The sequence below is a fragment of the Rhipicephalus microplus genome, chromosome 6 (assembly GCF_043290135.1).
Source record: "Rhipicephalus microplus isolate Deutch F79 chromosome 6, USDA_Rmic, whole genome shotgun sequence".
In the NCBI taxonomy this organism is placed as follows: domain Eukaryota; kingdom Metazoa; phylum Arthropoda; class Arachnida; order Ixodida; family Ixodidae; genus Rhipicephalus; species Rhipicephalus microplus.
The window spans coordinates 96,999,809-97,015,144 of record NC_134705.1 but is presented as its reverse complement, the minus strand read 5'-3'; the positions used below and the strand labels follow the sequence as shown (position 1 = coordinate 97,015,144).

The window sequence follows — 15,336 nt, the reverse complement described above, 5'->3', positions numbered from 1 at the left end:
GTCGACGTCGGCGTCACCCTCACTTACTGTATATGTAAACGTATCTATATTTATAAAAAGGCAAAAAAGAAAAAGTCACAGCTTTGTTGCAAAGGCGAAGCAATGAACGCGATAGCAACAATTCCCGTATTTTTCACGCACAAATGACACACGAAACGTGCTCACCAGCACAGATGAACGCGAATGAGCGTCTCACGCAATACTTTGCTGTGTCTGAAAAGCGCACCTTTTCCGCAAACGGAGGCTTAGCAAGGATTGCAGTGACCTTTGTGCGCCCCATAACTACCACAGAATCATTACAGCTCAAGCCCAACGCCAGTCAAGACTATGATCGTCACCACCGGTGGATAAGGGCACGCGAGAGATCGTTCACTCCTCCTCTCCACAGGCCATGATACGCGTGAGAGATGAGAGCCGCCCCGCGCTCATTCCTGATAATGCTGATAATTCTGGAAAACACAATAGTTCTCCCCCGAGATGCCCGCCAACAGCAGTGAGTGATAGATATAAATAGCATGCCGTTTGAACGTTAGAGGAGACACCCTTCGGCGGCTCAGGGATTCCACTTCCGGTTGCGAAAGCGTGCGGACGTGTTATCATGAGCTCCGTAGGAGCGGCATCGGCGGCTCAGCTTAGCCGCGGTTCCAGGATTGAAATGCCCCAGGATTATGCTGTTATTTTGCCCCCTCTGCCGAATGGGTATGTGGTTCAGAACACTGTTTTTCTGCATGCGGATGTAAAAGGAAGACCTTATCACGCGGAAGACTTTCGCGAGCCACTTTTTCGACGTGTTCAGCTCACCGAGGTTCTTGCGCTCGGCGCTTATCAAATGAACCACGTGTGGGCAGTGACGTGCAGAAGCACTGAAGGTGTAAAGAAACTTTTAACTGATGTGCAATTGACTGTGAGAGGCCTCAAATGCATGATAATCGACCCAAGCCACCGCGACGTCCGTCTGAAGCTGCATTGGTTGCTCTACCACGTACGAGAAGAGGACGTACGAAATGCACTGACCAGACCAGACTTGTAGGGACACACCAGTGCTTGACGTAGGAATGGATAAGTGGCGAATTGACGGCTACACTCAGCAGAATACCATGACGAGAACCGTGACGCTCCGGCTAAAGGCTAACGTTACGCTGGACGATATACCTCACCAGTTACGAGTTGGAGGAGAGCTCGCACTTATTGTGGCAACCGGAAGAGCGCCACGGTGTTTGCGCTGCCAGCAGATTGGCCACATTAGGAGGGACTGTCGAGTCCCGCGGTGTGACACTTGCAAGCATTTCGGACACGCCCCTGGGAACTGCACGAAGACGTATGCAGCAGCTGCACTGAACACCGGGAGCATGGATAAATCCGAGCTCACTATGGACGAGGCCGAAGTAGAAGAATCGGTGAAATCCAAAACGGCTTGTGAAGGAAAAACACCTAGTGCAGCAGGCATGACGTGATTGCAAAAAGAACCGCCAAGGTGAACTGACCGTGGGGGAGTGCAACCTGTCGCGGATGCATCGGCGACATCACAGGTGACTTCTGCGAAAAAACATTCAGTACAGGAGGCGTGATTAATGTGAAAGAAGCAGGAAAAACTAGTAAACCTGCGTGTATGCAAGCGACCGCAGAATCACTGACGAGCGCAAAGGAGACTGATGTTTTAAACGACGCAACCGCTGCAACAGATGAGAGCGAATCATCTACTCAAAGTGTCCAGGAACCTGCCGAGGGTGGTGCCATGGAGTGGCACGACGCCGAGGAACCAGGTACTGGAGGGAAACAACCACGAGACGCAGCCTCGACAGAATCAAGTGATATGAGCAATCAAGAACCGCCACCGAAAGCAGCTCTCCTTCGGAGGCAACGAGTGGCGGTCTAACATAATATAACAGAAGGGGAAAAGAGGGCGGGAAAACCGGCCTCTTGACAACACATTGTGTCGCCTTCTACCAAGAAGGTGCACCGGACGACTAAATCGGTGGAGTTCGGCTAAGACGGTATGGTGAGCAGCTACTTGTATTTAAAAAAAAATGAGCCTGAAACTTAAAAGAGCAATGCGTTTTGCCAGCTTAAATGTACGCGGATTAGCTTCAAGAAGGCGGCAGTACCAGTTGAGTAGGCTATTTTCGGAGCATGACTTGGATGTGATTGCTGTGCAGGAAACTAAAATAGCGACACAGAAAGATACTGATCATATGACGTTACCTTTTCGCTTAATGTATAACATTTTTGTATCCCATGCTGATGGCTTATCAGGAGGGTGTGCGCCCTTCATACGAAGATCGATAGGCGTTGTTGAAAGAAGTGTAGCAAGCAGCGATAAAGGACGTTACGTATTGTGTGATTTTTCTTTTTTGAATTTCGAATGGCGTGTCATATGCGTTTATGCTCCGAACCGAGACAGTGAAAGGAAAGTTTTCTTTGAAGAAATAAGTAACTTACTGGAATGTGACAAATATGTAGTCCTTTTTGGTGATTTTAACTGTGTTTGTAGAAAGAAGAAACGTGCCAAGCCGGCCCTGTCATTTGATAAATGTGCACTGTTCTTAAATGAGATGATTGCAGAAAATGACCTGGAAGATGTTGGTTTATGTATGCCTAATTGCAGTGTTCAGTTTACGCACTTTCAGGGTCTAAGCCACGCACGTTTAGACAGAGCGTACATATCACTGTACCTTATTATGTGCTGTGATGAATATGTTGTTACACCAGTGTCTTTCAGCGACCACTGTATGATTAGTTTCACACTTGGCGCTAAACGCAGGACTCCGAAATGTGGAAAATAAACAGTCATAACTTGAAAGATGATTCTTATGGTAAAGATGTAACCGAAGCCCTCACGAAACTATACGGTAATCAAAAAGATGACTGGGAAACAAAGTGGGAATTTATCAAACAAGAGGTTAAAATGAAGGCGATAGAACGATCTACAAAAATAAATTCGAGAAGGAACAGGCAGAAAGGAACCTGCGAAGGCAATTACAAGTGCTCTTGCAGGAAGAAACCATGAAACCCGGCTCCTTTACCAATGAAATAACAGATACTAAAAACAAACTGGAGATTTCAGATAAAGAGAAGCATAAAGGCGCTATAATAAGAGCTAGAAGTGAAAAACTTTGGGTAGGTGAGACACCCAAGAAACGAGCTTTGGGTGACGAAAAAAAATACGCACAAAGAAATGAAATCAGAGAAATAGTACGCAATGACAGACTCAGGAGTGAAAAAGGTCAGATAATGGAGACGTTTGTGGACCATTATCGCAATCTGCTCGGAAAACGAGTACCGATGGTCACGGGTTTTAGTGATGTCTTTCTTGATACGATGCCCAAGCTTGACGCCGATACACGAGAAATATTAGGGGCTCCTATCAGCGTACAGGAAATGAATAAAGCTATTGATGATCTAAGTACAGGCAAGATGCCCGGCCCAGATGGAATCGGGGCGGAGTTTTATAAAGTTTATAAAGAAGACGTGGCAGTTGCGCTATACGAAGTTATCGTAGAAGCATACAAAAAGAAAAAACTGCCACGCTCACACACGCAGGCGCATACTGCCTTGATTCTGAAGACAGATGATACCAGTGTAGAGAGGAAGAAGAGTATGTGCCGCAGTGGGTCACGCCTTTAACAAGAGGAGCCAAGCGTGAGCGTTTGCCCCGATTGCTGTGATTCCTGAGTCCGTTGCTGCCGCCCGCTTTCCGCATCAATAGACCTACTGTGCAAGTGCAACTTGTACCTCCACCACTCTGAAACGGGGTTTATTGGCACAAGTAGCACTTGCACAGTAGGTCTATTGATGCGGAAAGTGGGCGGCAGCAACGGACTCAGGAATCACAGCAATCGGGGCAAACGCTCGCGCTTGGCTCCTCTTGCTAAAAGCGTGACCCACTGAGGCACATACTCTTCTTCCTCTCTACACCAGCAAACTTCAATCTGTAACGTCATATCGACCTATCAGTCTTTTGAACACTGATTATAAAATATTCATGAAGGTTTTAGCCAGGAGAATTCAGAACATTTGAAAAGCTTTAGGGACACACCAGACATGCGGCATAAAGGGTCGTAGCATCACAACGAACATACATATAGTAAGAAGTGCACTAGAGATCTGTGACACCTTGAAGAGCGAATAGCAATTATGCAGATAGATTTACAGAAAGCTTTTGACCGTGTCTCCCATGAAGTATTGTTCAGTGTGCTGAAGCATGTGGGAGTTGGTAACGTAATTTTTGATGGTTTGAAGACGGCATATTCACAGTGTGTAACGCAGTTCATAGTTTTCTTGATTTACCGTTTGATTTACCATTTTCTTGATTTAACGAGCGAGTTTTACCTCAACTCATCGTGCTCACATGTTTCGACGGGATTTGAATGGCGTAGGCTGCCTTTCCCAGACGTTTCACCCCTGTAGGTAGCCGAGTGTCGGGCCGGGGGACGCCTGTTTCCATTTGGAAATACCGGTGAGTATCCGGCGGCACGTGGATTTGAACCCACGACCTCCCGCAGCCGAAGCGGACACTCTACCACTAGGCTAAGACTGCAGCTTAGTGAAGAAATTGAAATACTAAGTTCTATCAGACAGGGATGCCCGGCCTCAGCATTGTTATTCGCCATCTACCTAGAACCTTTTTGCTTATCAATCATCCAAAACTTAAGTGTGCAAGGCTTTCGGTCACAGAACACGGAGATAAAATTACTCGCATATGCTGACGATGTGGCAGTACTCTGCCAAGATAGACAAGGTATATGTGAAGTCGTTTACATGGCAAATAAAATTTGTGACATGACGGGCAGTGTAATTAACTGGCATAAAACAACTGCCTTTTGTTACGGCAATTGGGATGTGAGGCCCGAGGTATACCTTAACGTAAAATGGGAAAGCAAACCCCTAAAGTACCTCGGTGTACCCTTGGACTGCTATCGCGACAACGCGGATTACTGGAAAGGTGAAGCAGAAACCCTCAGGTAAAAAACAAATGCCTGGGGTGGTCGGTATCTGTCTATATTCCACGTGCAACTGTGTGCAACATGTTTTTGATATCAAAAATCTGGTATGTCATGCAAGTTATCTGTATGTCACGCGTCAATGTGCAGAAGCTTCACAGGATTTTTGCTGTGTTTGTCTGGAAATCGCCGTGGGAACGTACAAGCCGGTCAAATTTATTCCAGTCCGTTAGCAATGGCGGACTCGGTTTATGTCATTTATTTATTAGACAAGGTGTCTCTCCGTTTATTTTCCTTCACGATCAAAGAAACCAATTTCTGCAAACAGTGATAAAAGTAAGGCTGCCGTCACGCATCCCAGATTTTGTTGTGTCTACAAACAGTGATATGTGCCGATATGTGACTGGTTTTTTGAGAGAAGTTATGCAGTCTTTTGAGTTTTTGAAAGTGCGCTTTTCGCTGGAGTATCTTGCCACTCTTAAGCGAAAAAATCTGTACAGGGATCTCCGTGATGTCTTGTTCCCAACACCTTTGTACAGATCTATGTTCAATGGAGGACCCGGACAGGACGTTTTGAAAAGGGTCAAAAGGATGAAAGTAAAAGCAGGGGCAAAAACTTTCTTTTTTAAGTTGCATTCCGGGACTCTCCCTGTAAAGCAGTGGCTAGTGGACAAGGGAATCGATGTACCATGGACAACCAATTGTTTACTTTGTAAAACACCTGAGAAAATAGACCATATGTTTATTCATTGCTGGGACGCTGTCTTTCCTTGGGACATCCTTCAAAGAACATTGAAAAAAGATCTCCCCATTACAAGCCATGGCATTCGTTTTCTCTGTGTGGATGATGACGACGGCATACCATACGACATGGTTATGTTAATTTTAGCCTTCACAGCATATGGCAGACCACAATGGCTTACAGACATGTTGACCAGAACATACGTCCTGTCCGGGAGAACTTCATTGCAAATATGCGGTATATCATTGAGGTGTATAAACAACAAGAAGAACCTCCCAGCTGGCAAACAATGTTAGAGGAATTGTGCAACCGGAAAAAAATTTTAATGTGAGCACTTCGGATCAAGTATTGGTTCAAGTGTATTTTATCATTCATGTTTCTGTGTGAACACCTGTAAAGAAAAACAGGTAATAAAGAAAAAAAACCCTTCGGTGGCTCAGTGGTTAACGCCTCGCACTCAAGACGCGAAGGTCGCACTTTAAATTCTGTGCGCCGGAGTCTTTCGTCTGGATTTTTTTTTACTTTCTTGTGTTTTCATATACATAGATACGTATATATATGCGGTGCATGACATCGACGCCGATGCCGGCGGTGAAGTTCAGCCGGGAGTGTCCATTTAATTGCTATTGCAATGAAAAAATTCAGAAAAAGACCGGCGCACGGAATCGAACAAGGGACCTCCGCGTTGTGAATGTGATGCGTTAACCACTGAGCCTCCGAAGACAACACCTTCAACGTTAAAACGGCAAGCTATTTATATCGACCACTTGCCGCTGTTGGCGGGTGTCTCAAGGGGGGGGGGGGGGAGCTATCGTATTTTCAGCAGTATCAGCAAGATGGCGCCATGAGCGCGCAGCGGCCCTCATCTCTCATGCGTGCTTTGGCCCGCAGAAACGAGAGGAGTGGACGATCTTTCGCGCGCTTCTATCTACCGGTGGGGAGAATCATACCTCTTGGCTGCCATTCAGCGTGCACTGGAACGATTTTGTTGTAGTTACGGGGCACAAAAGGTCACTGGAATTGCTGCACAGCCTCCGCTTGCGATAAGGGCGCGCTTTTTAGACACAGCAGAGTACCAACTGAGACTCTTATTCCCGTTCATCTGTACCTGTGAGTTCGTTTTGTGCGTCATTTGTGCGTGAGAAACACTGGGAACGTTTCCATCTGCTTGCTATTCTGCGCGTGACCTACCAATTTGTTGGTATCGCGTTAATTGCTTCGCCTTTGCGGCAAAGCTGTGACTTTTTTCTTTCTTAAGTTTTCCTATATAGATACGTATACATATACGGTGCATGATGGCAACGTTGGCAACGGTAAAAACAAGCCGAAGCTGTCAATATAATTAATATCGCAAAAAAAACCTACTCGTGGATGTGTTCATGGCAGCGAAGGGAGTAAGTGACATACGGGGTCCCCGCCCTTCCCCTGTCACCTCCCCCAACACCTATATGTCTAAGTCCACTTAAGTGCATCTTAACGTTTAAACACAATACCGATCTGCATACCATATTATATAATCAAGATCTGGCAGTCATTATAGCGAGACGAACCACCGACCTACACGCTGACTCACCGCATGGAGAAAGACAGGCCACATGTCGTGCGACTGTAGATGGCACAGACAGCCAAGAACGTCGTCAAGCTTATATTGTTGATGACTGCATGCACTGACTGGTTGTAAACTTGAACGTGCGCGTAGATCAGGATATCGCATTCGCCGTCGGGAGGTAGGAGCGTCTTGACAGCTGTCGCAACCGTGCCCACCGAGCACAGCAGCGGCGGTGGCGGAGTCGTGGGGACTGGGCGAACAAAGGCAGGCCAGTTTGTGTCAGTGTGCTTTGTTCCCATCATGCGTTGGCTAGACACAAGCAAGGGCTCAGCGATAAGGCCACGCTCAAGTCAGCATACGCGAAAACGGCACGCGAACGGACAGCAGCATGAAAAGAATGACCGGGAACTGCTGCGAACAGGCACACTAGACCAAACGCCAACACTTTTCTGCTGTACCGCACGAATTCCTCGCTGCAGACCTTTCTAAAGCAGGGCCTTCGCCAGCGCTGTAAGTATATAGCAGCTTAAGCCGGGGTTATCCGCTTATATCTGCATCTGTGCTCACAGGCGTCAGCACGGTGGCGTAAGGACAGCCCTCCTTTCCTCCCTTCCAATCATCTAGGCTGACGCAAAGCTTGCCCGATACTTCTACTCTGTTCTGTTTTTGTCTAAAAAATAGGCTTATGACCACACAATGTTTTCATGAAAATTGTGGCCGAAGCGCCCTGAAGTTTAATTTCAAGAATGAGCTACACTCGAATCTCGATACAAGGAACCTGGATATAACGAAATAAACGATTAATGGTCTTGCCATGGCCATAGTGCCGAGGATATACCATTATAACAAATTTTCAGACATAGCGAACTTAATTTCATGTAAAATACAGTTTTGTTATAATGAATTGTGCGTGTACTTCTCACCAATACACCAGAAAAAACGGGGACCAAAAGGCAGGCCATTCCGGGAACCACACCATCAATACATTTTCATTTATTTCATTTTCACAAGTTTTTTAGCAGCTGTAAATGCGAAGAAAATTAACTTGCCGCTGGCAGACTCCGAATCTGCGACCTTCGAACAGCGTGTCCAATGCTGCACCAACTGAGCTACAGCGGCGGGTCAACCCCCTGTGAACGTTATGAACTATGTATGCGCATGTAAACCTGGATGTGTTAGTCAGCGCCGCTAGTAGCGAGAACGTGGATGTGGAAGGCGTTTGCCACGCATTGGCATCCCGTAGCACGTGATCTTATTAAGAGCTGGCAGCTGAACTGAAATCTCTCGGCTAGCCTCGATATCAATGAAAGAAGAAATTTAAGCCCTCGTTGTACTTTTTTATACACAAAATTAGTGAGAACATTATTAGGATAAGAACTAAAAGCAATGATACCAAGAAAAGTACAGGCGACGTTGTTAGTCTATGGTGATTGTATACTTATATAATGTAAATGTGAAGAAAGGATGTGGACGAAAAGAACCTTTGCCACTGTTAATGAGCGATCCTGCGGCCGTCCAATAACGTGTCCGATGCTCTACCAACCGAGCTACAGCGGCGGTCATCCTCCCGTCCACTATATATGTGCTGTTAAACCTGGGCGTGTTAGTCAGCGCCATCATTATGGCCAGTACGACTTGGTCCCTGCCGGCGGCGAATGATCTTTTTGTCAACTTTTCTTTCTTCGCTTTTACATTTCAATTACTTCTAATAACACGCCCTAAAGTTTCCCCGGCATCATTTTCAGTTCTCATTAATATTGCTTTCATACAAGAAAGAGCGTTGGAAGTGAGAGGTCTGTTCGCTACTACGATGTTCCCGACACCTGTCGCAAACCAATGCTGAATGAGGCTTGACCTATTTTTTTTTTTAGCAGCTCACCCGTTTCAGTAGTCGTTATCACCGGTGGAAACGTTGGCATGGGGCGTGGTGCCGGGGGCGGTGGTGGAAGCGGCTGTGGTGGTGGCGGCTGTGGCGGCTGTATTGGTGGTGAACTGGGTACTGCGGTTGGAAAAAGGTCCACACTGTAATATGCGACTTAGTCCTTCATGCTAAGGCTTAAGACGCGAAGAACTATTCCCGAATTTCATGAGCGAAGCACCTCAAGGCCTCAAACTGTATCTTCATAAACCATCGTCAGGCATGTACAGCGATAGATGGATGTATGGATGGATGCTATAAGGCGTCCCCTTGATAACGGTGTGGTGACATTTGCGCCACAAAGCTCGAAAAAAAAAAACGAAAGGAAACTTTCTTTTTTGCGTTGGCCTAATGTCTCATCTACTTCAATGAAATCTATGTTACTATAACGAAATATTAATTCGTGGTTCATCACTCTGTCTCTTCTGGCATAATGACCTTATCAGATGTAGAGTGACTGTATATGCTAGTGCTCTAATCAGATGTTGCACGGGTGCGCCATCTGCGCGGTGCCACGCAAAAAAAAAAAACAACCGCATCGATCAACTCCCTCACGGAATAATACCACCAGTGGTTGCTGGTATATAGGCGCGCTCTCCCATATAGTTATTATATTGACTCTATATTTGTCTTTATATTAACTCTATGCGCTGTACCCGAAGTGGTGCCACCGCCATGGAAGACAGCAAACGCAAGGCGCTCCATGCAGTGCCTCAGCGGCAACGCCGCCAGTCTGATGAGCGGAGAACTCGAGAAGCTGCAGGAATATGACAACGCCGAGAAGCAGACCCGTGGCTGAGAGCGTGGAAACGTTTATCAAACTGTGGGATTTCACACACGATTTCCGGTATGCTGCTTGGTGCGTCACCATATCGTCATTATTCACATCGTCGATGAGCGTGTTTTTTTTTTTTTTTAGCGTTAAGCGAGCGGCAATCTGTAAACTGAACTTTCCGAAGCAGTTAGTGTTGGTTACTTAATGTACGAAAAAAATGTGATCAGCGTTTAAATCAGGAAATAATCTACCACTGTAGCGTATTAGGACCTGAAAGCTACTGTTCGAAAAAATTATAATTGGTAAGATATACGAACGACAATACACAGTGATTTCAGCCGTCAATTTTGTCAGAAGTAAGGAGCTCCCAGACATGTAATGCCATCAACAGCAATTCTCGCCTAAATATCGGCCAATGTTGACTATTAATACAGTTTCATGAAATGAGCACGTAGTGTTTCTATCGCACAAGAAACCTTTTGTGTTAACCGCCGCCGCTTTATATGTACGCCATACGAAATTACTTTTCACAATGGGGCGGTACTAGCATTTCAAGGGGCCCTGCACCACTTTTCTGGCATGAGAAAACGCTGCTGATTGGTAGTCGAGGTTCCAGAGAACACGCCAACGAAATATCACAGCGCCGCATGTGGCCTAGAATTTACCATAAATTATCAACGTCAGCTAAAAATCGCTTTCTCTCCTCTCGAGAAGGGATGTTACGCACTAAAGAAAGGCTGTGTCGAAGGCAAATTATCAGCCATTTGGCTTATTTAATAATGGCGCGCACACTCGTTACTGGGGCCACCGCGGGAGGCTGCGCCGTACTTGTGCACGCATGCGCGTGAAATCGCACTTAAAAGCTGCGCACTCGAAGAAAAAAAAGAGAGAGAGAGAACAAGTGCTCAAGGTCACGAGGCGCGCGAGACGTATTTTCTTTTCTCGTGACGTCCCTCCCCGATTAGCCTCCAACTGTTCCATCGGAACGAGAGGAAGCAGAGTGCAACTTCGCGCGTACTGGACGGATTAAAAAAAAAATGCGGCGGTGAATTCGAGAGACAAATAAACTCCTACAGTGAATCCATCCAATGTCTACTTGGAAAAGTGTAGCAGGCCCCAATAATAGACTGCTGGAATGAAGTTCAGGAAAGTTTAAAGCGCTCGTTTTTCCCCTTGCCAAAACCTTAACAAAAACCAGCACATAATGAAGCGAAGCAAAGGCAGGTACGTTATTGTACCTTTTACGAATAATGCATACACTCTAGAAAAAATCGAGTTTTCGCAGAGTGTTTACGCTGCACAACGTTAATCTTCTCCTGACTTGCTCACGTTTCCTTTCTTGAAAGTACGGCGCTGGCCACCTTACTGTCGAGAATGCATGTCACACTGATAACGCGCACGCCTTGCGTGATGACGATCTACCAGAACCGTGATGATAACGCGAGGAAAGTACGCGAAATAGATGACTATTGTTGTGTAGTAGAAAGACTCCCCAAATACTCGATTTCTTTACATTGCAGTGATCCTAATGTAGAAATATACTGTGGAGAGAGAGGGGGGGGACTACCATTGCTGTAATGCAATAAACATAGCTTCGATAGCGATGTGACAGTCGCCGATTCAGTCGCTGCTGGCGGCCAGCTGTCTTTCCTCACGCTTTACTCTATTCAAAACTGTTACTCTATTCAGAAGAATTGCTTCCATACACTTAAAAAAGCATAATTAGCGTCCCCTTTAGATTAATTGGCTACATTCTACGCCAGTATTCAAAGAAATGATATCAACACCAATATGTGAAGCTGAGTTTACTCAGCCAACAAATCTCCTCTGTCTAGAGATGACTGAGCAAGTCTGAAGATGAGTGAATGCTGATAGGACTTTATTTCGGCATTAAAGTCGACTTTCACGTGGCGCATCTGCTGACATTAACCTTATCGTGATTCAAGTTGTGCCAACATTGATGACGTTGCACACCAGTGTGTCTAGTTGTGATGATGTTAGGCAGCAAAATATTAAATATGGCGCCTTGTCCGTCAGCTCAAACATTCAAAGTGGTGACTTGTGCATCAGCAACCAAGCCACGAACTGTGGAAATGTCAATATCTTGTGCGTTGGGGTACGTACTGCGAATATTGGGGCACATAAGTACAGCTTAAGGTTACATGCCACTTTGCGAGATATGAGTATACAATAGGAATGGACACTATCTCTTAAAAGCACGCGACATTTACACTTTCAGGGTGCACTCACGTGAACGGGTGTATTTTTCAGGGTCTTGACGACACGCCCTTTCAATTTATACAAAAAACCCGATAAAAACATGTCTGATCCGACTGAAATGCTCTGAAGTGTTCTTCTGCCTTCTCATTTTTTTTTTTTTTTGCGTTGTTTCCTCCCAAAACCCTGATCTAATTTTGCGTAGTGATATCTCGGGGCTTGTACAATGTCTATTGGATTATTTGGCAACTATAGCAGCGTTTTACGTCAAGGCACCCACGTTGACACCTAGTGTCCTATCTCTATCGAGACGACTAGCACCCATGATCATAGTTTTACGCTGTAGTAACTGAATATTTAGATGGTACTGATTACGAAAATTTTTAGTTCTTTTCTCACTTCAAATTAAACGTTAGGCTCTGTCCCGATGAGCATCAGTGCGCGCTGAAAAAGTTAATTACACTATGCCTTTGAAAGCTCTTTCAGGCTCCTGCTGTACCCTGTGGTCATAGCACCGAATGAGCTTGTCGAGCAAAGCTTTGGTTTGGGCGAGTTTGTATATGCATAGTTGGGAACCAGCAAAAATAGAGGAGGAGGATAAAGGAAAACCGTACATCGTACGAGTTTACTGTCCTGCACACCGACGACGGAGGTGGGCTTTCGAAGGCACGGACAATTGCAGACACTGTTTTAACACTCATCGACACAGACAAAAAATAGCACCACATAACAGATATGGATGCTATTCACAAGGCATGCAAGAAAAACGTACTCACGCTTTAGCATGTGCTCGGGCAGTGGGCCACTTGGCCCTGCCATTTCGCGTGAATGGTTTTTAGGGATGGTAAATCCACACGATCAAATCTCTCAAGTCCTGGCTGTCCAGTACGCTCATAACCGGACTAAGAGGATTGACCTCCCGGTGCCGACGAGGAATTAGCCAGGCATGTGGGAAGGCTCTGGAAAGGACTTAGTTCTTTTCTTCCATATATCCAGGAAAGAGACAGGACGCATAGCGGGCGTGTCCGTGTCTTGAAAGCGCAGCCACAAATTTGACATGCAGTACCTATTACTCCAATTAAGTGTGCCGAGTGTGCTGTGTTGAAGTGTACTGTGTTGAGTGTGAACGACCAATTCGGACGTTTTGGTGGTGCAAGCGGCCATTCTAGAAGTTTTGGTACCTGACGTCACTTCAACACGCCAGAATGCTGCGTGAAGTCACCATAGACAGTACCATTGCCTGACGTTCAGCCAGTATCGACGTCAATACGTGGGCGACAAAAAAATTGATTGTAATATATAAATAAAATGTCGTAGCATTTGCTGACCCTTATAAACTAAGAGCCTTTTTTATATGCAGAAGATTTGCGAGAAGGTTTTTAAACTCGCCTTCGAAATGTGGTGTTGGTACCCCTTTAACATACACCTGTGCTCATGCGTGCGCTACAACTACGCTTCAGTGACACGACTGGCAGAGCTTCGTTGCTTGAGCCGCGAACGCAAGCAGGCTTCCCACGTTTTAAAGGTCGTAGCCTCTCTCCATGCAGGAAAGATTGAGCCGAATAGAAAAGGACACTGGGAAGACTAAATAGATCGAGGGCAATATTTTTCTTGCATAGATTGAATAACCCAGTTCAAGACGTTTTGTCCCTCTCCGCCAAGGCATGACTTTGGCCCATCGACATCGCAGCCCTTTTGCAGACTAGTAGACGCTATCGCACTCGAAGCAGTCGCTGGCGAAACGTCATTGGCGCATGCGGAAGATAGATTAGGTGCCTTTTTGTAGAGACGTGCATCTGCTTCGGCTACTTTGTTCTTGAGAAGCCGGGCACGTATTGTCGGGGCCAGGAAGTCTTAGGTTCAAATTCTGGTAGAGAGCTTTCTACAAGTTTTTTTTTTTTTTTTTTTTTTTTGGAATTGGAATTCACTTTGTTGGAATTCTTGGACAAAGTGAAATCTGTTGGAATTCAGTTTATCAATGCGTAATATACGTGACAGAAACGCGTCACTAAAGTCTTGGTGGACCTCGGCATGAATTACTTTTGTGTTAAAACGACAATTAAAATTTTCCTGTCAGCACCCCTTAGTGCAGTTTTTGTGCCTGAAGAACGGTTTTCGCGACCCTACACAGCCTCCATTGCGACGCGTGTTTTTTAAAGAAGATAGTCTTCCTTGGGGACCTTCGACGAAAACTTTTGGTCCGTGCGTCCGTCCGTCCGTCCGTCCGTCCGTCCGTCTGTCTGTCTGTCTGTCTGTCTGTCTGTCTGTCTGTCTGTCTGTCTGTCTGTCTGTCTGTCTGTCTGTATGTACATTTGCCTGTTTGTTGCCCTTAACGATGCGTCAGACGGCCGACCCCATCCGCAGCACCCAAAAATTGCTCAAGATTTCGCATTCATACTTGTGCACTTATCAAATAAAAAGCAACCGTTGCGCATATCTGAAATATTATAACAACACATCGATGTTTTGTATGTGTGCCTTGATACTAGAGAAGGCACACGCAAGTGATTCCAAGGACCGTAGCGTTAAACACGCTGCGATGAAAGTGCAACGCGATGTCAAAAAGGCAAGTGTTACCAATGCTTTGCTAAAACGGCCTGGTGGTGGCACCTGTCCGTCGCTTTGCGTTCTACACCTTATCGCCTCCGAGAATGGCATGCATCGTTCTCCGCAGGTGCGCGAGCCTTCTTTCGTTTTTGAAGATAACTGCCAGATGGCGCTCATTCGCCTCCGCTGCACGCTCCAGGCACTCTAACGCAGCGCCTCCAGAATACCATTCACCAATTTTCTTGCGCGAAACATAAAACTTGATAAATCTTTTTTAGATGCGGAGCATCTTATACTCGCGCCTTGTAGTGCGCCGTCCGCACCGCTTCTCGAACATTCGACAGCTGACGCGCGCGCATGCGCCGTCGCGCCGTCGCCCACTCTTCCACCATCTGTGCATCCCTTCCTCCTCTACACACCGCGCGCGCTTCACTCCTCCACCATCTGTGCACCCTTCCTCCTCTACACACCGCGTTCGACATCTACAATTCTCCTGATTCTCCAGTGGACGCGGAAGGTGCGGAGCAATCGACGCGATCGGACGCGTCTGCACCGAGCTCCGGAGTTTTCCGATGTTTCAGTAGGAAGACGTGCCATAGCTCAAGATTTCTTGTACGAATGGTTTCTGCAAATCATACCGGTCCCGAG

At 46.2% G+C, this 15,336-nt stretch overlaps 1 protein-coding gene across 1 annotated transcript in view; it reads right to left on the bottom strand.

The window, feature by feature from the left end:
- LOC142765951 (uncharacterized) overlaps positions 1–15,336 on the bottom strand; it is a 71,095-nt gene that overhangs the window by 37,215 nt on the left and 18,544 nt on the right. Inside the window, exons 4-5 of the mRNA XM_075867755.1 lie at positions 9,111–9,230; positions 7,256–7,481 (exon numbers count right to left, since the gene is read on the bottom strand). Coding sequence (XP_075723870.1) covers positions 7,256–7,481; positions 9,111–9,230 — 346 coding nt within the window. The remainder of the gene's footprint in view (positions 1–7,255; positions 7,482–9,110; positions 9,231–15,336) is intronic.